At 30.7% G+C, this 26713-nt stretch overlaps 1 protein-coding gene across 2 annotated transcripts in view; it reads right to left on the bottom strand.

Moving 5' to 3' along the window:
* Positions 1 to 26713, bottom strand: part of LOC112683028 (atrial natriuretic peptide-converting enzyme) — a 197684-nt gene that overhangs the window by 43218 nt on the left and 127753 nt on the right. For both annotated transcript variants that reach the window (XM_025553868.1, XM_025553869.1), the window contains exons 9-12: positions 20075 to 20157; positions 18956 to 19094; positions 18087 to 18242; positions 3601 to 3717 (exon numbers count right to left, since the gene is read on the bottom strand). In XM_025553868.1, the coding sequence (XP_025409653.1) occupies positions 3601 to 3717; positions 18087 to 18242; positions 18956 to 19094; positions 20075 to 20157 (495 nt within the window). The remainder of the gene's footprint in view (positions 1 to 3600; positions 3718 to 18086; positions 18243 to 18955; positions 19095 to 20074; positions 20158 to 26713) is intronic.

Raw genomic sequence — 26713 nt, 5'->3', positions numbered from 1 at the left:
ATGATTTTTAGATTAAAATTCTTAATTGTAAAATATTATCAATTATAATTTATTATAATTTATGTATATATAATAACCGATTATAATTTATCAAGGTTGAGCAAGTTAATGATATTTTTTACCACATTTAAGTTAAGTTTATTGAGTTCATGTTCTATTAAATTAAAAATGAAGTTAACTTTTAACTTATTAACTCGTTAATTACCAGGCTTGTAATTTATTAGCTGATAATAACCTATCATAATTTTTGTACAAAAAATTACTTTTATAATCGATTATAACCAGTTTAATTTTCTATACATAAATTATATGAAAATAAAATAATCACACAGCCCTAATTGGAAGTGATTTTCTAAACACATTTGAATTCGGCATAAAGTTTACTTGAGATCGATTTAGCCACTTTTTTAGATTTATACTATCAACTTTCATAAATTGAATTTCAATAACATGAAAATGTTTAAATATTGTATTCTTTGTTTAGTGTAAACGTTTAGTATAAAATAAAACTTTGATTTGATCGGTCTATAGTAGAGTCTATGCAGATATTGATTTTGTTTTTTGTTTTGAAAATCCTCATCATTCCAATTCATCAGTCATAATGATGGATAAAAAGTTTTTTTTTTTTTTTGCTACATTGCATTTGCGAAAGACAAAGTGAACGCATATCAGTATCGAATCTCCGAGATCTCTTGAAAGCTGGTCGTTTGTAAGAGCATGTGAATTTAGAGCGACAAGATAAAGAAGAAAATAAAAATACACTACCAGAAGCCGGTTATTGACAATAAAGTTTGAATTATCAGTTTGCTCAAATTCGTGTTTTATAAAAAAATCATTTTTATTCAATTTCCTTTGCTAAAAACATCACAGTTAAAGCGCATTTTGAGAAAAAATAAAATAAAAAATAAATGAAATTTATTTGTTCTAAGTAAATACGAAATAAACCAATAAAAAATCAATTTTCTGTTGTACCTATAGAAGAAAATAAAGAATCAAACATTTCATTTCATTTCATTTCTTGAAGATTTAAATCACACATTGAGTAATTACCGGATGCATTTTTCAACTGTTTTTGGGTTTTCGATTGTCGCAGTCTGCGAAGAAATATGTTTTTGATCGCAACTCATGGTGAAACAGAAGTAAATTATTATTATTTAAATTATTTACGTACGTATCATCACATTCCATTCCATTTCGTATTTCAATGTTTTCTGATAAGTAACAGTTACCGTGTACGACTTTGTACGTATTTTGATGACCAATCCTATCATTTGCATGGCACTTTAAATTGAATTATAACATCATAAAAGGATCATAATAGGGGTGGGACACTCCACCCATGAAATCAGAATTTCGCAATACCGTTCATTTGTACGTCAACCGTACGAATTTCCGAGTTCTGTCGAATTAATATCCGAAAATACTAAAATCTGGATACAGGTCGGATTGCCGAGAAGTGCGCGTAACATGTGGATGTTCGTACGTACGCCACAGATTTCCAAGAACCGTGGCCGTGATCCTATAACCGTACGTGCTGTATTAACTCACGCGTGCTGACGGTCCGTCCAACTAGTACACCATTTTTCGGCGAATACGGAAAGCTACCTGTGTATTCGATTCCCTTGAAAACGGTTCATTTTCTGCGTTTAGCTCGCGAAATTATTTCGCACCGAAATTCCACGTAGCGCACGTACCGCAAATACATTTTGAACGGCATTCGTGTGCCCACGGGAAACAATTGGAATAAAACGTTAAAAAACAGACGAAATTCATTCGGGCAAACAATCGGTAAGACCCGATCTCGAGGTGAATATGATTACACGATGTACGATCCTAGTTTGAGTCCGCTTGATTTAAGCTCGTCTTCGCTCTCACCCATATACTTGCAGCCTTTTACCCGTCGCGAGTTCATTCCTTAAATTTGTTCTCTCCAAATTCGGATTACGGCCTATGAGATCCTCGGGATTCAGTGATCTATTGCTAATCGCTGCATAAGCCAAGAACTGTGATATAAAATATCTATCTAACATGGGATCGTGCATCATATTTATCGATCCGTATACTTTCGGCTCACACTTCGGGAAACAGCGGTATCGATGATTTTCAACCAGTGGTAATCAGATAAAATTTAATCCGAATAATCGCGTTAATAAGGCATCAAATATGAAATCAATAAATCTGTGATTATTGTTATGAGTGACACGAGAAAAATGTCGGAACTTTTGCTATGCACGGGCATGTGAAAAGGTTGATGACCAATGCACAGATATTAATAATATTACCACGTGCAATGACCGTACGTAGAACCTAGGGGAAGGGGGAACGTCCGGATGATAGATTTCGCGTTAAGAGAATAATTTTCTCAGACAATATTAATACAGACCGTATGAAATCATGTAACCCCTTAACACTTACGACTCCACACACCGTAATGCCACCCTTTCTGATACGTAATAACATCTTCATTTTTGGAATTCACAATATTATTATTTATTTTTATTGTTATATTTCTCATATTCCAGCAGCGGCTTGTGCTTCGATTCACTGGTGCAATCGTTACGTAAAGGGTGTTGTAAACGTTATATGTGAAAATAATTTAAATAATCTAAATTTCAATCAAATTATCGATTAATTTACCCATTTTCACATCGCGTTATCGTGATCTTGTGTCAAGCATTTCCGCGTTTGGTGTAACATTTCCACGGAGTACGCGAAAAACTCGTTTTTAACGTTCATATTTAAAATTTTATCGAGAACCGCGTCACGATCAAGCATTTTTTTATTGGAAATCTCATTGGCAATAAAACTATCATCACACATTTTCCTTTCCAACTTACACTTATGTTGACTGACGGGAAGAGTTTGATGTTGTTCACATATATTAATGGAACTGATGAAATTCTTATAATATTTGTGCGTTAAATTTACCTGTATATGCGTGTCTATTGCATTTTACGACTATAGTGTTATAAATAATTAGTAGGTAATATTGTTTTAGATTTTTGTTTTTTGTAGTACCCCTTTAAGTTTTAAAAATGTATTCGCACCTAAGCCTATATAGTCGTGTACCCAGGTGGCAACGTATTTTGTGAAAAACTCTTATAGTTCTAGTGGTGTCCTGCTGCTTTCCATTGACAATTTTTAATCTGTACATATATGAAAGGCTTTTAATACAAAACTATTTAATGAAATTATATTTGTGACGGTGACCTTTGTGTCTGTCCTTAAGAGACTCTCTTATCCGTAGGATATCGTTGGTTTATGTTTCAAAATAATTTTCCATAAATCTGTTGGTCAGTAATTATAAGGGTGATATGGTTAAAAGTAATCCGAATAGTTATCGGCAGTGACAGGTGTGTTCCCTCCTTTACATCATACACAAACTGTTTATTATACCATAGATTTTCTCGCTAACTGACCGGCGATAAATTCTATACTTGATATTAATTAATAACGAAGAACGAAAACCCCCGGAGTTATTAACACGCACAACACATCCCGTTATTATATAATTATTATAATGTGTTACAGAAATATTGAACCCAAAATTGTGGGCCTATGAAATATGTTATCGTTAACTTATATAATAAACAAAATTACCTGGACATTGGGAACATCTCATTTCGTCCGAATGATCTTCACAGTCAAAATGTCCGTCACATCTCCAATCCATTGGGATACATCTCTTCCTATCACATTTGAATCCTTCATGGCAAACTGAAAAAAAAAAAATCATATTTCAATATTATGAAATACATTAATAATTTCAAAATAGATTTTATTGGCCATTTTAAAAATTACATTAAATTCGCTAAGACATATCTTATAAAACCTATAGCGTTTATTTTTCATCGCTCCACTCACCAAATTATGTTATTATGTTATAAAAGCTGATGTCCGTAAGTTGAATGTCTCGATGTTATTTTTTAATGAATTTAATTTCTATTAAAGTAATAATAAATAAAAAACGAAATACAATTATGTAACAGAAACAACATTGAGAAAAAAATGTATACTTGTTTGAAGAAACATAAATTATGATGTTTCATAAAAATATTATACTTGAAATATGGCATAGCTCATACAACGGTGAATGTGAAAATCAGAAAATCTATTTCTGGTTGAAAAAAAATTAAAAGGAAATTAAAATTTCTGTACTGATAAAACTATTTATTAATTCACATATATTTTTATGAATTTCCTTGTGACCATTCATTCTGTTCTTGGACAATTTAATCCTTTTCTGATTTAATATTTTTCAGAAAAGGATCAAAATGTCTCACTTTAATTTTGTTTAAGTATTACAAAGTATCAAATTGTACACAGAAGGTTCAAAATATCTTAATTCGGAAAAAAGTTTGTGAAGCAACTAAAACGTCTATAACCTTCAGATCACACGTCAATCACAATTTCAAATTCAAAAAATGTCTTTAAAAAAAAAAAAAACAATAGTCAATATTTGTGATTAGTCACAATCATCTTATTCGCTTTGAATACTATATAAAAACAGTATAATATCCGCTTATGATTCCTACTTATGATGCACCAGTCTACCGCCCAAAAAAAGGTTTGTGATATAACAGAAAATAAAGGATATCTACCTATTTGTAAAACCCATGCGAATTATATTTTTGATAATAATAAGTCCCCTCAGGTCGGAACTAAATACGTGTTAATGAATATGTAACACGACTAATCATTTAAATTTATTTCAGAGCACTTAACAATGTTATGTATTCGTAAATTATACGATCGGAACATAATTTTGTCATATTATTGTGTATCGATAGTGTATTTTACGAATACTTTAAATCCCTTCGAATTGTATCTTCGGTTTCCATTCCACGCACTTGGGTAGTATGACGAATTGTGCCCACGCCAGGGACGCGCAAAATAATAATTAGACTTTAAAAGTATTTAGTGTTAATTTTTTTTTTTTTTTTTTTTTTAATCATATGCACTGTCAAACTAGGCGGATTTTGTTTTCAAATTCGATTGGACCAATGGTGAAATACTTCCTACGCTACTGCATATAAAGAGCCAAAAGCGAAAATGTAGCAATATCGATTCGGACCCGTTCCAAAGTCCAAAATGTGTTTTGATATGTTATTACAATATACGTCATATTTTAAGTGGAGGTACACGTGTGCCTTTTTGTACGTTTAGGCAATAAAATAATAATAATATGTGAAACGACACGAGGAGGCGATACCGTTATTACAGCGTATGTGTCATAAATTCCGCATGATTGTTTCCAATTGGTTAGCGTTGATACAAAATACGACACTGCAGCTCCGGTTGTATTAGAAAATGTATACTACTATTATAATAATACACATATTTTTATTTCCATTTTTTGTGTTTTGTTTCAATCGTATACTGTTATATAATATCGTGTTACATGTTATTAATTCTACGAACGATCGAATCGTCTGTTACTCATGGTCTACTTTCTGATAGAATAAAGTAAACGTGGTACAGAATACCTCATAAAGGTATATACGAACATCGTTAATACAATCTAATGGAGCTTAGTAAGTTACTACATGAAACGTAGCAGGTATAATCTAAGCGGCTGCAAGGTAAAATTTACGACACGATCAAAAATATACCAGTAGGTTCGTAAAAGTTCTGACAAAAAAAATATATCGGCAGGAGTATGAATACAAATTATGGAATTTTTTCTAAAATGTAATGCATTACTTATTGAACTGTATAAGCGAATGAAAAAATAGATAATGTATGGTTATTATTTTGTGTACCTGTAAGTATAAAATTGTAAAATATTCTAATTTTATATTATTATAATATTCGAATTAAGTATTTTATATTAATTTAATTATTGGATTAGATATTAAACTTTTTTTTTTATGAAACACAAAAACAAACAACCACACCTATTGCATTGCATGTTTTGAAATATGTGCATGATATAGTCAAAAATAAATTTTTACTTGTTATAATTTTTACTCGCGAAGGAATGTCCAAGATACATTAAATGTATTTTTTTCGCGTTGAAACTTACGTATTCATACTCGTAGGTGAATTCGCTATATCTCGTATAGAAATTTTCGTTCGCTCAATGTAATAATGTTCATATCTTCGTGAAACATCTAGTACACAGTGGGCCAAATCATCAATTTAGGTGGAGAAATTTTTTTTTTTTGAATTTTAACTTACTTTAAACATGTTGTTCATTAGGTAAAAATAATTAAAAATGAATATATACATTTATATGATTTAAATTAACAAAATTATTTTCTACACCGGATTCAATTATGTTTATACAAGACTTGTCTTGACTTAGTCTAGGTGCATATATAATAAAATACTTTATTTCATATTGCATATTTTTTAATAATTAAATAACAGCTATATAAGTAATATAAACTTAAAACTTTACAACAAAATTAATCTAACCCTTATATTTTTACTTTTCAGATTTATATAAGTAATAAGTTTAAATAATATTAATATGATAAATTGTACGAATTAAATCGAAAAAAAAAATAATAAATTCTTTGTACTTTATTATTAAAAAAAAAAAGAAGATATTTACATGTCTAGTTAATTTAATCTAAGTTTCCAAATTATAATAAACATTTAAATTCTGATCGTTATTGATAAAAATCGAATTATGTAATTATGTTTATAGAACAGTCACTTGAATCAAACTCTGAGTATTCACTACTACTACTTCTAAATTCTAAATCACTAGTATTATGCGTTTCTATATTATCACTTAATAAATTCATTAATTCAGAACATAATGTATTATTCTTCTTTTTGATATTTTGTGTACTTTTAGAAATAATGAGAGGGTCAAAGGAAATTAAAAACATGTGTAAGATTTCAGTACTGGTGTCTATTATTGAGGTTTTACGAATGTTTTGTAGCCTAAATCTTATATAATCCTTGTATCGTGCTCCTTGCGCTTCTCCGAATAAATTCCCGGTAGGAAAATAATCAAGTTGTATGGGTCTTGAACCGTGTACAAAAATCTAGGGATGCTTGGTAGTATTCCATACCAAGGATCCAATTGTAAATATAACTTTAAAGTATCTTTCTCATAATTGTCGTATTTTCAGATTTCACATTATAACTACACACTAAAATACTTAAAATAACTTTTAAACTAGAATAAGTATTTTATTTAACACAGTTAATCTTTGAAACATCTTGTGCGTGTTCAAAAAATCCCCTTCCTATATTACCAGTATTATTTGTATCATTGCTTGCTCAATTTTATCTACTTTTATTCTCAATTTTTGTCATAGACAGTTTTCTTTTTTTTTTTTTAATAACTATTTAATTTTTTTGCTCGACAATTGCCCTTTTGTTTAACTCTATTATTATTTTTTATAATATGCTATAAGAATCATGCACTTTAAACATTTTATCCATACATATAATAAGGATATTCCATATTGAAAATTATTATAATTGCATTTTAAACTATTTATGATCTCCAAGTTATTCACATCTTTAGGCTAACATTTACAAATATTGAAGGTTTGACTTGATGAATTATATAAACTGATGAAATGATGATCAATTAGTTACATAAAATATTATTTATTTTACCATCAACCGTAGTAAGATAGAAATGAAAATTTAAATTAAACTGAATTTGGTCCTCCAAAAGGTTTTGATTCATAATCATTATAAAAAAAGTGCATTTTGCTGATGTCCATTTTTTATTTAAAGAATTACAGTAGCCAGTTATTTTGTTTTCCAAAACCTTATTGTAGGTATTCATACATTATATCGCAGTTTGGTATTTTAGATTTTGCAAATTCGAATATAATTTTTTTGGATGCCCCAGTCAATGATTGTAAAATTTTACTATTATCTCGAAACACATTGAAAAATCGTCATTTTTAATGTAGTTTCTAAAAAAAAAAAACTTTTTGTTATATTATTAGCATTTTTTGGCAATTGAAAATTAATTCATATTCTCAAAGGTCTATTTAGGTATATGTCTGTAAACAAATTAGCCTGCCTCAACCCACTTTTTTTTGGAAAACTATAATTATACAACTATACACATAATACATTTTTATTTTATGTTAAATTATGGTATACAGAACTATAAATATAAGAAATTTATTTACATTTTGCTTACCTTTTACATTTATGATATTCATTTAAAAAAAAAAAAAACTAAGTGTCACAAATCGTAGAGTCTAGTTATTTTATATTTACTAATTTTCACAAAAAACGCAATCATAAATGATACGTAACCACTGTCTAGCCATTTATGAATTATATCAGACCAATACCTTATAATTATTGTTATCAAACGCTGATATTCTTATCATTTATAATATTAAGATATATTATTTTCAAACATTTATCAGTTTTTGTGCTACCGCAATTTAATTAGTTTTGTCCACCTAAATTACTTATTTGGCGCATTGTTCGGTATAGGTTTACTAGAAACGTGATGGGTTATCTAAGTAAATAAAAAATCCGGTTATGTTGATGTGAACAAATAATAGAAAATCGTCTATAGTGAAAAATATATTTCGTTTTTCCAATGGATTCTAAGACGGCTATAAGAGTTTTGGTCGAAACGTAACTCGTCTTTCGAGATGCCAGAATATTTGCAGTACCATTGTTGGAAAGGATAGTGAAGGCGACGGTACTCATTGATCGACTAATTTCGTTCAACTGACTACTGTCACTGGAGTATAACCCAAATGTTGCAGTTCTATAGATTATTATATATATATATTTTTTCTTTTTAATAAAACTAAAAACAAAAATAGCGTTTGAAATAAATAATTACACCGACTTGGGTTTTATTCCGACCGTTGTTTTAGTGCGCTTAAAAATAATACAATATCGTTCGTCAAGATTTTCAAAATATTAAAATTTTATATAACTTTTACAATCCGTTAAACCTTGCATTGAAATATGAAGGGTTGATATCCGAAACTAATCTATCGAAAGCAAGTGTCTAAAACGATTTATAGTTTATAAAGGATTGAAAGAAATTCTCTTTTAAGATTTCGGATGTACATATCATTTTTTAGCGACAGTGATTAAAATCTGTTCGATAAGTTTCAGAAATAATCCCGAAGGCCGTTTAAGATTTTTTAAATTTTTAAACAGTATGGTATCGCCTTAAAATAATACAAAAACAGTCTAGGTATCCAACGGTAAAATAGTGAAACACTCATATTAAAAATTCATATGACAGTAAATTGTAAGAATGTAACAGCTAGAGTTTTGTATATTCTTGAAGTAAAATATTATATTTACTTATTTTATAGAAGTATATTAATAAACACGAAAATTGCTGTTTACCGGAGATATTCAATTCTTATTTAAAAGTAATTTCTTATGTATAATGTGAAACTATATACTGAGAATAAACATTATTAATTTCTCTGACGTATCTTTAATAGCATGTCAAATATCCCATCTGAAGTGTTAGTATGTGTAACTTTTGGTGCGTTCCTACAATTTTGAAAAAGTTGAAAAAATGTTGAAAACAATTCGTTCAAAATTTATTACTTTATACAGCAAACAAAGTACAAAAATAAAACTGATTAATAAATAATTTAAAAATTAATTAATGTTTTTTGGTCGTTGATTTACCCGTGCGTTAGAGTATTGAGATTTTAAAATATTATTTGCTTTTAAAATTTATCATCAATGGTAAAATTATTTTTATTATTCTTTTTGAACTAATCTAAAAAATAAAAATAAATATCGAAATAATAACTTTGCAGACGTAGTGTAGTTTTAAAAACTATCCTAACTTTTAAAATCTTTGAAAAGTTCAGAGTATTTTTTGTATATTTTAATTTTAATGAAATTTGTAAATACATAGATTAGTAGCTGTTGATATTTAATTAGATTTTAATTTAAACAGTGAATGAAAAAATACGATATTAGTATAACCATTATTAATAAAGTTTGAAAATATGAATAAATCAAGTACCTATTCAGATTTTGAATTTAAATGTATTCTTGATAGTCTAACAACTTTTGGAAAACGGTTTATTGTATTCAGAAAAATATTTCAAATATATATTTCGAATATATTAAATATAATATAACATTTTTACAAAATTAATGGAACAATTATTTTGATTATAAAATAAAAGTATTTTTTTTACGTGCTTGAACTATCAAGCCATATATTTTTCACGTTAAATTAGTTTAAAATGATTGTGTACAATTTAGCATATAAATTTATGCACGATATAATGCTTTTTCTTTGTACGAGTAGTTTTTGGTGAAACAAAAACTAAGTTAAAGACACTGTAATAAATTAAGTTTTATGTTATTTATTATAAATGTTTTGGACCTCATAAAAGATTCATCGTCCATCTGAGAAAATAATAAATGTTCAGCTTTATCTCATGTTTTGGGGCCACGGTACATCAAAATAATTAATGAATTTGAAAACCTTTAGACGGTATTCTATACAAGCCCTATCGAACAGGAGACTCGATACTTTTATTCAAACTTATAAATTGACATTTCTCATTTTGGGGATTTATAAGTTAATTATTTTTAATGCCTTTATTCCTCTGATTAAGTCTTAATAAGATGATTTCATTAGTTTCAAAACAATAAACAACCCTATTCGGAATCGTTATTAAATCGATCAAAAATAAATGTTGAACTTAAGTGTACATTGTAATAATAAGCATCATTTGAGAGTGTCACAATTTAACAATCAATAAATAACGATTCTACTGGCATGCACATATAAAACAAAAATCAAATAATAAGGGCCAAACCTGATGGTACGCCATTATTTGAGTGAGATCCCGAGAACAAAATTGGTCGAGATAACCACGCATCAACAGGCGCTGGGAATATAGAATATTAATAAAAACGTGGTCTGTAATTTTGGGTACGCATCAAGGAAAAAAAAAGAACAAGAATCAATAAAGTTATAAAACACGCACTTGTTTCACTTAAAAACTATGTCATATCCAAAACGCGACAACAACGTAAAAAACCTATACCGATATTATTACAAAACTGATCAACCGACTAAAATAAAACTGTGTCTACCTGATCACGACTACGTGCATTTATAGCTTGTTGTCACCGGTTTAGACGGCGGATAAAACGGTAGGCCAGTTCTAGAATAATCGAGGACAACACTTCTGATAATAAAACGTAGGTACCGTGTCCGTCTTGATTTTTCTAGAAAAGTCGAGACTATTCTCGTCCATTCTCTTACTGTACCCAACAACCGTTATCATTTTAATTAGGATACCCATCAAATGTGGTCACCTTTGATCAAATGATCATCCCACTGCAATCTCCTAAGCAACATATGCATCAGACCCTTCAAAGAGCTCTTCTTTGTAAGTAGTCACTGTATGTGCACTGACAGTCAATCACCTCGGTTTTTATTGTTTAGAATTAAGATGTGCTATTATCAGTATGTGCACACGGACTTGCCGATTTAATTATTCAAGTGCTATGCAATGTCAATGTTCTGTGCTAGTGTCGAGAAGTACACAGTATCAGTTCATCGAATCCTATTTCTGTTTAACTCAATTTTAACCTCATAATCGACATACGAAGACTGACAACGAACCAAATAAGTGTTATTCTATCTAACTTTCAATCCTAACAATTCGGCTAAGTTTCTTTGATCTACTTTCGAACCTTTCTTACTCTGTATGTCCTCGCTTCCACAAGGAGGAAGGTAAATCAACTCCACTTTATATCTCCACTTACATTAACCAATAACAACTACATTCCCTTAGGTCCTCTTTTTTCTTTTTTTTTCATTTTGGGTTATCGTAATAAAAAACAAATTTATTGTACATCAAATGAATTAAGTTGAGGTTTATCTCTCTCTCTCTCTCTCTCTCTCTCTCCCCCCTCTCTTTCTTTATCTCTGTATTTCTTTTTAGCAAAAACTACGCAAACTAAAATTGAGATCACATCTTGTTAAATTTATTTTACCGTATCGGTGCCTCGCAGATTATATCGCGATCTAAAAATAATTACACTTGAAGACACACAGCTTAGCGTTACAAACTGCAACCATATAATCAACCCGATACGTCACATTAAAGCACAAAATAGCATATAATATACTAATTATGGTTCTTTATTAGTTGCAATAAAGAAACAAGTAGTATTATTTACTTCGCACGATTAAATGTCTTATTGCTGTAAAATTAGGTGCATTATCTCTAGCTGAACGCTTGCGTATATGTTCTCAGCGAATTTTTTCAAATAATCGTTGTCTGTTAACTTAATATCTAATAAATAATGTCTAACTTTAACATGCACATTATACATCAAAGTTTCTCTTCGATTAAATAATTCTTATAATTTTCTTTTTATGTTCTTATTTGTTTGAGGGATTCTATGAAAAAGAAATCTGTCGGGCGATTAATGTTATTACGGCCAATAAGGATTCCACTACTTTTGATCATTAATAATTGTATCGTTTTACATAAGTAAATCAATTATGAGATTTAACTTGTACCATATGTGTACATTTATTTATACACTAGTTTGTAATTGAGTGCATATTTTCAATAAACATTTTAAACTCGTTTATTTCTATAAAATTTAAACAAAAATCAAATACGACGAGAAAAAAGTTTTTTGAATTAAGACGCGTTATGATTGTATTTTCATACAAATGATGGATATATCCTCGCATTTTTTCAAAGATAAACTGATGAAAGGTCAAGTTTTTCAAAAAATAATGCCAGAAATCACACACCACGTGCACAGAAATGTACGTACAGAAGCAAAAGTGTCCATGTTGCTTCCGCGAAAACTGAAGTTCACATATTTTTTCGGTTCAACGAAATAACATTTCAATAGCTAAAACTGAACTCGAGGCGTTACGATAGAATTTAAAACTTTGCAGTGTACCCCGTTCAGCAGCTGTGATATTGTTGTATTTTGTTTTGCGGAGAAACTATACACCAGTCATTCTACAACATTGTAAGCAGGGAAATAAAAAATAAGGAAATAAAATAAATAAGGATAATAAAATAGGATAATAAAATAAAAAGATAATAAAATAAAATAAGGAAATAAAAAATTTCGATTTTAATTTTAATTTTGATTATTGATATGTTTTTTTTAATTTCCATTTTGGTTTCAAATTTCGATATTTATTTTTTGCAATATCGTTTTTGATTTCGAATATAGATATTCATTTTTTTCAATTTCGGTTTCAAAAATCAGTATTCATTTTTTTAGATTTCGGGTTTAAAATAGAGTGTTATCCATGACTTATAATAATTTCTCAAATTTTAGTAATCAAGCGACAATCTACTGATGTAGGTAGTATATATTTAAATCCATTTTTTTATTACCTATGTTTTTTTTTCTATTTTTTTTATTCAATACAAGTTATTTACAATCTGTTAATTAAAACAACGAGTAAATTTGTTAGCTAGAAAAGATAAAATAAATACACTTGAATGACATGATATCATTGAACATTACCAAGAAAGGAGGAAGAAGACATATTTTTGATGAGGTGGTTGGGATGGTTCAAAAGTATAGCGTGGAATCTTTTATAATATATTTTGGCAAGTTCTGTGAATGTGGGAATTTGGAGGTCTTTTTGAAGAAATTCGTTGGTAAAAAAACCAAGGGGCTCTCGTTAGCATTCTTAGACAAATAGATTAGAAAGCCTGGAGTGGGCATATATTTGAAGGTTTTGCAAAATCCCAAATTTGAATCCCATATGACCAGACGGGTCTAATTGTAGCTTTATAAATTAAAGTTTTATATTTGAGACACATTTTGGATTTCAGGAGAGTTTTTAGAAGGTGAAGACGAGAGTTAGCTTGTTTACGTTTTGATTTTATATGGGGAGTACAATTGAGGCGCTTATCAAGGATGATACCCAAATATTTTGTTGAGGGATGAATTGGGATCGGTTTTTCATTAATTTAGAATTGAGAACATTCATTTCGGCTTAAGGAAAAATTTACTTGTAAAGATTTTTCTTCATTGATTTTTATTTTCCACTTTTTAGCCCATTGGGCAATTTTGTTTAAATGAAGTTGTAAGAGATTAACTGCTATGATTGAATCTTTGTCAGAAGCTAAAATTGCAGTGTCGTCAGCAAATATGGCAAGTAGTGTATTTGAGGATGTAGGTATATCTGAAGTGAATACATTGTAAAGCGCAGGTGATAGGTCACTACCTTGGAGGAACTCCTGCTTCAATATTTTTTATATCCTAGTAAGAATTTAAATATCGTACAACAAATGAGCAGTTTTCAAGGTATGACTTTAATATCTTTAATATTAAATAATAAGGTAAAGGAAAAAATGTCTTGAGTTTAAAAAGTAATCCTTCATACCACACCTGGTCAAAGACTTGGGAAATATCAAGGAAAATTCCTGGGCAGAATTTATTTTGTTCGAGGGAGGTAACTATGTTGTCGGTAATTCGGCGAATCTGTTGAATTATATTATGCTGAGATCTAAAACCGAACTGGCTTTTAGGAAAAATATTATTTTCATGTATTATAGGAGTAATTTTTCAAACAATATACCTAAGGTGAGTAGTAGACTTATTGGCCGATAAGATGAAAGAATTTTTTTAGATTTGTTTGGTTTAGGAACCATAATGATTTCGGAGTGTTTCTAGACTGACGGAAAATTGGACAGTCTAAGTAATGAGTTGTGGATGTAGTTGATGAAGAAAATTGATATTTTTTATAGATAATTTAATAATTTGTTAGTTATTAGATTATTCCCAGGAGCTTTTTTGGGATGCAGTTTTTTTATGATTTATATGATCTCTAGGGGGGTAATAAATTTGGCCGAAAGAGACATTGGTAGTGGGGAGGAAAAAAATTCATGTACATTATTTTCATATAAAGTAGGATGATTTGTGAACTGGTGGGTTGTAAAGGTTTAAATGAGATTTTCACTAAAGCAATTTACTTTTTCAGAGTTAGAAATAGCTAGAGAACCATCAAGTTGAACTAAGGGAGGTACTGTTACCCTTTGGTTGCATAGAGTTTTTGTCATTTTCCAGAGAGAACCATTATTTGTATTTAATGATTCAAGATGAGTTTTGAACTGTTCATTTTTAAAATTAGCTAACTGAAATTTAAGTGCATTTGCTAGTTTGTTGAAGGTGGTTTTGTCTTGAGGATAATTTATCCATTGCCATTTGATCTAGCTCGGCGTTTGGCTTTGAGTAGTTGGACTAGATGAAGAGGAAGAGCATGATAATTTTTGGAATTTGGTACATTTTGGGAGTCGAGGCATTACGAGCTGCATTAACGATTGCTTTGGTTAGTACTTGGATTGAATTATATACGTCTATTTTATTTTTGAGTGAAGAATTTAAAAACAGTGACTCATCGACTTTTTGAGTAAATGAAGCCCAGTTGATAGGACCATGAGTTATTGAAGACTTACAGTTAATGGATGGAGAACCTCCAATCAGCAAAAGTAGTGAAGAGTGTTCACTTGACAAATCATTGAAATTATTGATAGATATGTTTATATTGCTTGGGATGGATGAAAAGAAGAAATCTAGGATGTCAGGTTGCCTCTTTGCATGGGATGGCCAGTAAGTTGATAAATCAGGGTGTATAAATGAAAGGTTTTTTAAAAATGTTTAAAAATTGGAAGGATCTCCAAGTATTGATACTAAGTATGATACAAGTATGATACTACTACCCCAAACCGTGTGTTTGGCCTTGAAATCACCACCAGAGACAAAATTGTTGCCAAGTTTATGGAAATATGATTGAATATTATTTTCCGTAATGTGCTAGCCAGGAGGACAATAGGTTGACGAGATAGTTAGAGAAATATTATTTAGTTTGATAGAAATAATAACAGCTTGAAGATAGGACTCTTGGATAGGGGGTGGTTCAAGGAAAAGTAACGAAGATTGTAGTGCTTGCATAAGATATAGCATCTGGATGGTCAGCTCTGAGAACCTTGAACCCGTGGAGATTTAATTCAGTGTTGGGTGAGAGGTGTATTTCAGTAATTAAAGCAATATCAATATTCTTTTCATGAAGTACATAATATAGTTCGTTTATGTATTGTTTTAATCCATTAGCGTTTCATAGGGTTATTGATAAAGAAGAAGCGATAGTTAAGTTATAAGTCATTTTTTAATAGCAATTTATTGATGACTAGTTAACAGAGAGATAAGTGGATTTATTAGGGACTTGAGGTCATTAATGAAGAATGATAATTGCATTGTTAAATTTTCCGGAGGGCTCAGTTCATCTTGAAAACTAGTTGATGGCTGTTTATTATTTTTTTGAGTGATTTGAGAGTATTAAAGTTGGGGGAAAGTTTTATTAGTTGATTCTGAGATGACTGTAGGATTCGGGTTAGTTTTTACAGATAAATTTGGGTTGTCATTTTTCTTGACTTGATTTTTATTAGAATTGCTGCTCGAATTGGTTTCTGTGGTTTAGGAGATTTTTGAAATGAGGGCAACCTTTATAGTTTGCAGGGTGGCTGCCGGTACAAAGGGCGAATTTGGCTGGTAGATCACGGTTTTTTTGACACAATTCTAAAGTGTGGCAATCGCCACAGCACACACAACGTAATTTACTATTCCAATAAAATTTTGTATGACCATAGTCTTGGAAATTTATGCACTGTGGTGGTTGATTTTTTAATTTGGGAGCTTCGATTTTGATTTTTATGTAGCATAACGAATTTAATTTCAATCACTATTATTTAATGATGGTTTCAGGTCAACAAAAATAGAGGTAGTGGAATTTTTGTTTGGGTTTGGAGGACATTTGTGATATTTCTGACAAGGAATCGATTTTGATTTAATTGCTCTTTTATAAACGTAACCGGCGTTGTTTATTTTTTAAATTTGGAACTAAATTAAATTAAAACCTACTGTTATTAATATAATTAAATCATATCTTTAAAAAAAAAAAAAAATCCTTAGTTACTAAAAACTAAAAATTGTACATTGTGTGTGTGTGTGAAAAAAATGGATCAAACTGGTTTCTATATTTTATCCAACGAGTACATAATGTCAACGTCCGTGCTTAGAGAAAAACTGTTTATATTTTTGAATTAAAATTAAACAACAAGTGACATATTTGGTTTAAGTTAGAAAATAAATTCGCCATTCAATAAGATGCTATGGATTCATAAGTAGCAACTTGCTGCAGGGTAGACGTTTATTGACGTCGTTTATTGAGCGTCTGCAAAGAACGATGTTCACAGATTTCATGAATTCGTGTAGGAAAATGTGACCAAACTTGTTTTGAACACCTTTGAAAAGAGCTTAGGGAACGGACTACCGAAAGATTCAACGGAGTGAATGTCATATCTCTTTGAATGCTTTTCGATGAGCTAAGAAATCTTGGAGATCGTACATTCACCATATTTTAGATATTATTAATGGTACAATAACTGAGTAAAAAACAAAAGGTTTTTTTTTCTCAGCGTTGCTCCTCTGATTTTTGTATATGTAACACTCAATCGTTTTACTACTCTAGTACATTAACGATTTAGCTAAGACAACGACCTCTGCAAAAGTACATATTAACAAAGTAATTGTGGTACTCAATAAACCGACCGGAAAGTGATGAAGTATGAACATTAAAAACAGTATTCAGTTGAAAAAAAAATAAAATAAAAAAACATCTTACCGAAACGCTATATTATACTCTATTTGTCGAGAGAACGCAACTCGTTCGCACATTTTTACCACTTTTCAGCGCATTCGCTCTGTCGTCTTGAACTCTAATTATCCCATGCGGCTACTTATATGTGAACGATTGCGTTGAAAAGTGGTGAGAACACGCAAGAAAAAACGATTTTGGGTCAATTTTTTCGAACGACAGTTGTTGGAATACATAGTATGTAGTAAATATGTAGTACATACTTTTGTATCGCAGTCACATCAATATAAATCGTCGCTCATAGAGGATTGTTCCGAGTTTTACGTGACATACACTATGTGATTATACATTTTTATTTATTACTTTATAATAGCGTTGTGTGAATACACCTACCACGTGCTGTTGCGTATACGACACGACAAATGCGTCGATCACAGTTATACCGTAATATTATTATAATACTATTATCATCGTTCTTTATACTTACGCCCTTTATTTTTCATTTTCTTGACGTTGGCCACTTCTCGATGTCCGACGCAAAACGTGTTCGGGTTCTCGGTGTCATTTGGGAACTGCATGCACTCCCGATGCTCGTGGTGCGCCTCGAATATATCGAAGAAGAATCCGCAGCTCCGGATCGTTTCTGAGACGTAAACACCAAGCCGTTAGACGGAACGTAATGATTATTATAATTTATATTAACAATTTATTTATCATTAATAACTTATCGACAACATTATAGTATTATAGCTCTAGTGCACAATCGGATTATCGGCTGTAGGACTAAAAACGAACTGCTTTCGTCCCTGTATCTCATACTCGTCACAAATATTTTCTGCCACTTCGTAATCATACGCATTAGTATGTGCGAAGGAGTGCGGTTTTGGAAGAGAAGACGCGCCGAGTTATTGTATCACTTCAGCCATGATTTTTATCCCACCTAAAAACTTTTTGTTGGCTGAAACTCATTGTCAATAACAAAGTTGTTTTATCCAACAAGTCTGAAGCTCACTCAAAAAATGCATCTGCCAAAAAGCCCAATTTATTTTATGTCTAACTTTCTCTCATGATGCTTGGTGGTTGATATAAACTAGTTTATCTTTCTAATAAAATCACAATGATAAAAAAAAAAAAAATTAAAATAAATAATGATCAAGTTCATTGGATACGATATGAAATCGATAATAGGCATGAGGATCTTATAGTCTCATAGAACAGCTGTATTTAGTTTTAGAACTTTTCGTGATCCTCACGTTGTTGCCCTAGCGAATATCGACTTAGAAGCCCTACCGGATGAGATCCGGCATTCCCTAGCATTTACAGTACACTCTGGGCGTACACACATTGTTCACTTACCTTTACAGAGCGATTGGCAAGGCTTCACCTTCCGGTTCCCGCAGCCTTTGGATGCGAACAGAGCGCAAAAATATAGGGCCGTCAGCTCGTAGCACCGCACGTTGACCACAGACTCCAACGCTATCAGCTCTTTGTGATCCTTTTGAACCGAAAACAACGTACAAGTTATAGCCGTACCGCACGTTCGCTTCGATGTGCAATGTGCAATCCAAACGAAATCGAATTGAAAGTCAACATATTATTATTATTATTATTGCGTTTTCTATAACTATGTATCGTAACGCGGCGGTTTAATACAGGTCCGAGATTTGGTTAAAAAGTTATTGTTAAAAACTTTTTTGAAAAATGGATTGCAAATGTATACTTAACAGCGTGCAGTTTACAAAACGAAATGTGCGAATCATCATGACGTATGATGAACACGGTTCCATCGATTTTCTAGCGAAATCTCAACAAATCAATTAAATCAAAAGTTTCAAACTGGGAAGAGATGCTGATGCAGATTACCCGTGAGGCGTGATTCTGAATTTTTAAAAAATGGTCGATATGTATGTAAAACCAACACTAATGTAAAGGACAGCATTTTCATATCCCAAAGATATTGGGTCTATCATTATTACAGTTATGATTTTATTTGAACACATGTGCTTGGTTTTTTTTTTTTATTTATTATTTCAACAATAAATAATAGTACTTATAGCGAAATTTGGTAAGTTATTAACGAATTTCAAGTCCGAGGGATGGATATTGTAGCAGAAATGGCCTAGCCTCAATTCGTGATTCTGAATACGATTTTATAAAATACGTGTGCTGGTTGTACAAATAGTACAAATAGCATGTGCAAATTTTGAGGGATGTTATTGTGTACAAAATATTTGGGAAGAAAAAAAAATTGAATATCACGTTTTTGAGTATATATTTAGTATGACCTACGCAAATAAATCATTCTAAAGAAAGAAAAAAAGATTTTAACATTTTAAATCAACGCACAGCGAATCGTTTGCTTGTTTGCAGTCTATATGACATTATATTAAAGGATCACGTACGGTAATAGTTTGCAATAATAATATGTTCTCTTTCTAGTCGAATCCGAAAGCAATATTTAGTTATAATAATTACGTATTCTTTCTTGTAAGGTACAGTGTACAGGTACTGTGCTAAGGTGGATGTGACGTTTTGACAAAAAGACGGTAGGCAAGTGCCTGTGCGATAAATTTGTGGATTAGTGACAAAAAAAAATTAAAAAATTAAATAAAAAAATAACACTAATAACATACATAGCAATAAAAACGTGTAAGTGTATGCATAAGTGTGTGCGTGTGCTGTTAATAAAAGCAATAATTACGGCGATATTGGTAATATAATACACTAAAACAATTTATTGCATAAAAATAATAATAACATCGTGTATGATGTACGGTGAAATTTCGATTCGACATTTTCATGATCAATGTCAATCATTACCTGCTATCATCATGTCATTGGTCATTTGGTATTCGGTAGGAACGACACGTTCGTTAAGTTCGTCCACCTAAGTATTGCAATTTTTTTTAAATATGTTTAATTATTTTGTAAGATATTTTCAAGTGTTTGCCAGTCAAATTTTTTAAATTTCCAAGTCCAAAATTTCACCATGAAACTAAATAATTAAAAGTTTGACCAACTTCACGTAGCCCAACCAATTTGAACAAGACGTTTGCAATTAGTACCAAATGAAAGATAATGTTTAGAAATAATTTGCAAGTCATTCAGTTGGCCACTAGCTTTTGAAGTTGTACAGTTCTCATGATGTTTTAACCTGTGACTGTGAATTAGGTATCAATGAAAGCTAATGATTGCAGTAAGTATTTGCCGCCCACACTCTATAATATTCAAGTACGTTATATTAATTATTATATGATAGTTACCTTTTTTTTTTTCTAACATTATTATTAATAAAAAAAATAACTGAATCACTGTAACATTTAATTAATACTTCAGTGTTAAATGGCGATCTCTTATTAAAGCTTCAGCATCAATTTGTCAATTATAATTTTAAGGTTATTCTTTTTGTTTATATAAACTGCTAAACTGTTCAATCTTCCTTGGTGCGTTGTGACCCTTAAGTATGTCTTAAATCACCGTAGAGCTAAGAAACTTTATTTGGTACGGTATTTGTAGGAATACTTGAACAAATCTTTAATATATTTGAATAACACGAGAATCCTTTCTGAATATCTTTAGATTTTTTATAATTTATCTTTTTTTATAATTGAATTATATTCAATGTTTATAAACAATATATTTATAATTTTAATCGCACTTGATAAATCATTTGATTTTACTTTGTACGTATTACAAGTTTTTTCTACTGACTGATATATAGGACTGAAAATACATTATTTATAAAATTCAACAAACTTAAATAATTTTCTTTGAACTTAATATCGATATTCATTATTACTGTTTCTATAATTCAATAAAAAACATTGATAAGAAAATGTTTTTAAACAGTTTGTTTTTTTTCCACCACCTAATTTGAATAAAACTGATTTTATTTGTGATGGTTTTGTGATGTTAGACTCAATAAAGCCATTATTTTCTGAAACATCAGCAGCCTTATCCTATACTTTTTGAAAATTGTCATCTGTTCTTAATTCTTCAAAATTTTTTGTGGTCTCTTTGGCCATTTGTTTTAACAATTTTTGCTAATCCATTAGCTTTCGTTGATACCCATTTCACAGTTTTAGGTCAAACATCATGCCAACTTCACAACTTGAAAAGTTAGTCACCAAATGAATGACTTGCAAATTCTGAAAATAGATTTGCAAATTTCCGCTAACCAATAGCTTTCGTTTGTAATACATTTAAAGTTCTAGGTCAAAATTGGTGGGTCCCATGGAGTTGGATCAACATTCAATTTTTTGGTTTTACGGTGAAAGTTTGCAAAAACTTGCAATTAACTTGTGTGGTGACGTAAACAACGCACCGCGAATCGTCTAAATTGTTTACAATATTGTCAGTGAATAAGGGGAAATCCCATGTTCTAGAATAAGCGATGATCATCTCGTTAAGGTGATTTCGAGAATGTTCTAGACAATCGACGCCAATATATATACACCGGATGGTCAAACGCTCATTCAGTCAGTCCGTGAGTACAATCCGCGACACACCGTGAATTACACTCCGCGATATATTCGGCAATTCCTCCGCAATCGTAACGCGTATCGATATTTGTACATACATATTTATATAATATAGTGTCTATTTTAATTAAATTAAATTGTGAGTGATTTTTATTACTTTAATTCCACACTTGTAAAATTATGGTATAGATTTAAAAAAAATTGCAATACTTAGGTGGGCCAACTTCACGAACGTTGGAATGAATCAAGGTGATTTCAATAACGTAGATTCTATGATTTTGAAATTAAGTTTACCGTCCATACAAGTTAACACGTAAGTTATAAACTATGGTATTACGGGGAGATGAACTCTAATCTTCCGTTAATAAAGATTTCTAATTCTGTATTAGCACAAGAATGGGAAACAGCGGCGTCGAATAAATTTGAAACTGCCAGTTCAAATAGTTAAATTCACCCACCCACCCTTTCTAATTTACTATCTTTTCAAACATCCAAATATTTTTTCTGTGAATCTATAAATTAATACACCAATTTAAATAGAAAATATTTGCCAAGTATTATATAAAAATTAATTTGATTTTTTAAGGGTCATTTTTTATTTATTTTTAACATTCCAATTTTTTAAGCAGTTTAACTAAACTACTTATAGTACGTGTTTAGTGCCATCGACGAGAGGACTAGGGACAATACCTTTTGAGAGTAATAGTTAAGAATAATGTTTTCACAGAAATTCTCACTGATCCAAATAAATGAACTTTAGTTTGCAACTCATTTGGATATGGATATAAATAATTATATGATAATGTATTCGGTAAGGGTTTAAAATATTATCAAATGTAGTAAGCAATAGTTTTTTCTCCGAACAATATTTAAAAACTATTTGAATAATTCGTGGTTGGCAAGAAAAACGTAGTGAAACAATGTGTAAACTGGTAAAAATGTGCGTAGGTATGTATACTCAGTTTATCCGTGAATTTCAATGAATCTATATTTCTGACATCATTGTTAGATATTATGTATTATTAGATATCGAAACCCGAAATGAAAAGGGTCGTAAAGATTATTTAAAATTATGATTTTTCGTTAAAAAAAATAAAATCATCCAATGTTTTCGGAAATTAATTCTGATATAACTGAAAATAAATTGGTCGCTATTTTGCAAGTGCGGGAAAATTCAGAACTACCCTTCTACCATTGACTTATATATTCTTGTCACATATTTTATTATTTCAAAATAATTACATGTTTTCATATAATTATTATTATATCATATTTTAGCCACGTATAAAGTATTTAGCTATGTTCAAAAAAAAAAAAAGCCCGATACGTATTCAATGCAAAAAAAAAAGTATTTAAAATATCGTCGAAAATACTTCATGCTGAAAATATACAATAAAGTATTCATAACTTAAATTCTATTGCTCTTTACGTCAATAATACTAATAATGCACTCTTATTTTTGTCATGAATTATTAATAAAATTAGGAGTATTTTTTAAAATCACTAACAAAATGAGGACTCAAATTATGAATTAATAACATGTCAATCAACTGACAAAAATGTAAAACTTCGAATTTTCATGGATAGCAAAGATGATGCTTAAGGGTTTAGAAAGTTTGATGGCAGCAATCAGATTCTTAATGTTAAGATGAACAAGGGTAATAATTCGCCGGTCAGTACATATTTTTTTATTGATATTATTCTTAAGCATATAAACCTTACTAAATTGTTGATAAGGAAATATATATGTATGAATGTTTTGGAATAATAAAATGTAAGATGACGCAATGATGAACCAACCAACGGTAAAATAGTAATCCTGAATGTAAACATGTTTGCAAATTATACGTCCCAGTTGAAATGCAATATTTTTCTTTACATGTCGAACGACGACGGGGTCGTGTCAAACACGTGCACACGTGTGTTCGCATAAAATATTTTCGCAGACCATTGATTGAACCTTTACCCGCAGACGTACAACAATGGATGAGATATTGTAATATTATTTCAACTACAACGGTACGCGTACACGTGCCCACTGGCGGCGGCAGCGTCGAGCAAGTTGTCGAAACCCAAATCTTTTGTTTATCGACGTACGTAAATTGTCCGTTCCCAACACTTTAAATCGTCGAGAACAATATTCGCAGCGCCGGCATTGTCGTTTCAAACGTTCTGAGGATACAACGCCGTTGTTCTAGTTGTACTACGATTACTGTAATCGCCTAAGCGAATCGTAATAAACACTAACGTTACACCTACTACATGGCGGCGGGTGACGAATGTTACGCGAATTGGTACACGCATGTCGATCGACACGTACCGCAGAAAACGAATTTGTTCACACAGTCAGTAAGTAAAAATTATAATTTATGTGTATTGAAATTGTCTACGTGTGCCACATAAGTTCGTTACCCCTGTCATGGACCAACTCTCAGAAACCGATTTTACGGCCTCTGAGAACAAACTCGCGTAATTGTATACAATAATAATAATAATAATAATAATCAATAACTATAACTCACAGCATGCCAAGGACCGTTCCAGAGGGGTTTTCCGAAACGTTCGCTTATTTTCCACGCGATAACAATAATAGTACGCAGTCCGTACGCGTCTGCCACAGGTCTTATCGGATTCTGCTTACCGTTTTCAATCGATCCGGATCAACCAAAGGTGCGCGAGTAAATCTTGGTATTTTGCCGGTATAATAGCCATGAGCAAAGAAGCGTGGCACGTCACGCATTATGAGATTTATCGCGTCGTGTTAATTTTCGTTTTTCAATTTCTATCCGATTAACGCAGTTTTGAAAACGATTTGAAAAGGTTTCGTGGTTCTTAGGCCTTAGTGTATAGGTATCATCGACCCTTTCAAAACGTAGATAAATTTCCCCACCCCCAAGAGACTAAGCATGCACGTTTACATCCCTGTATGTACATTTCGGGTAGAGATATCTCGCTGAACAGTTTCGTTTGCGGGTTCGGAAAATGTTCGTCTAGACACCGGCACCCCGTGTACGCTTGCACATTTTCGCACGACCCAAACTACTGATATCGTAACATTATATAATAAGATTATATCTTCGGACAATACTTTGACCACCGATCAAATATTTGTGTATTGTATGTTATACAACCATCAAATGATAATCTTCGTAAGTTTTACACCAACGGCGCAAGTATTATAGAATTTTCGTTTTACAATTATCGTGAAAAAATTAAATATTTTATATATATATATATGTTACAGCTAAAGTCCAAAACATGTCTCAAGTGCTCATTATTCGGATATTGTGCACTCTAGCTACACTGGTTGGATAAAGCAAACAATTAACATTTAAAATCATAGTTTTGTACACATTACCCGGCTAAAGCAACTTTAGCCATCGTATTATAAGCTAATGCAAAATATTATTAATAAATTCATAATTATATTTTATTTCAATAAAATGAATTAATATAAGTTAACAATTAAATAATAATAAACTACATGATATTTCCTTTATAACCTGGTATTTTGAACATTAGCCACTGATTAATGATATACAAAATGGACAAAACCTGTTATTATATTATAATTATATTTTCAACGGTACTCTAAATGTAAGATATGAAATTACTTATGGTGCTATTTTCATGATGTGAAGGCCGTAAAAAGATAAGATGGGACTATCTATCAATACCATTTATGTTGCGGTAATTTATCATAATCGTTAGATCTTACTTATATGAACTGAAGTTAGTTAAAATTTAATTGTGTTCGGAGTAAAACGTTAACGTCTTAAGTATAGTGAATTCGAAAAACAATTTTTATGTGTGTTTTAATAAATTAATCACGAAAAAAAATAGAATTCGATTAATTTATCTCAAAAGAAATATTCTGAAATAATAATTGAAATTAAAACGCAAAATCAAACCAAAAAAAACAAGTAAAGATTACCGACGTTTAAAAAAATATGTAATAACTATTGAAGGGGATGACAAATTGATTTATTCTATAGATGGTGGTGATTCAACGATCTACTACTACGTTCAAAACAAAATTATGTACGATATTCTTCATGAAATCCATTATAATATAGGTCATGGGGCAAACACAGTATGATTGCTGAGACAAAGAAGAAATGTAAAAATATCACACAAGAAATTATATTAATCAACCATATCAAGCGATGTTTAGTAATGATATCAAAATTGGATTGTCAGCGTCTATTCTTCCACCAGAAGTTATAAACAATATATTATTAAAAGAAGACTTAGAAAATGTATGGCAAAATATTGAGAGAAAAAGTGAAGAAAGCAATTCTACCGGTCCGAATCAGGTAAATATAAGAAATAATAAATAATATATAAATTATAGTATTCATTGTATTGCTCACGTCCCTGGTGCTTAGGATGAAATCTGCCATCTACAACATAGTCACATGTGAGTATTGGTCGGTTTTAAGTGTCAAATTTACGTTCCGACTGATTGATGTAATGACATTAATTATTCAAAAGTTAAGGCGGTGATTAGTGAGAAAACTAAGATAATAAGTATATTATAATTAATATAATTGGTCCGATCTATAAATAATAATAATAATAATAATAATAATAATACAAATTTATAAATGGGCGTGACAAAAAAAAAAAATAA

This window comes from Sipha flava, unplaced genomic scaffold (genome assembly GCF_003268045.1).
Source record: "Sipha flava isolate LNK unplaced genomic scaffold, YSA_version1 217_pilon_pilon, whole genome shotgun sequence".
Taxonomy (NCBI): domain Eukaryota; kingdom Metazoa; phylum Arthropoda; class Insecta; order Hemiptera; family Aphididae; genus Sipha; species Sipha flava.
Note: the sequence above shows the minus strand (reverse complement) of the source record. Positions and strands in the feature narration are given on the sequence as shown.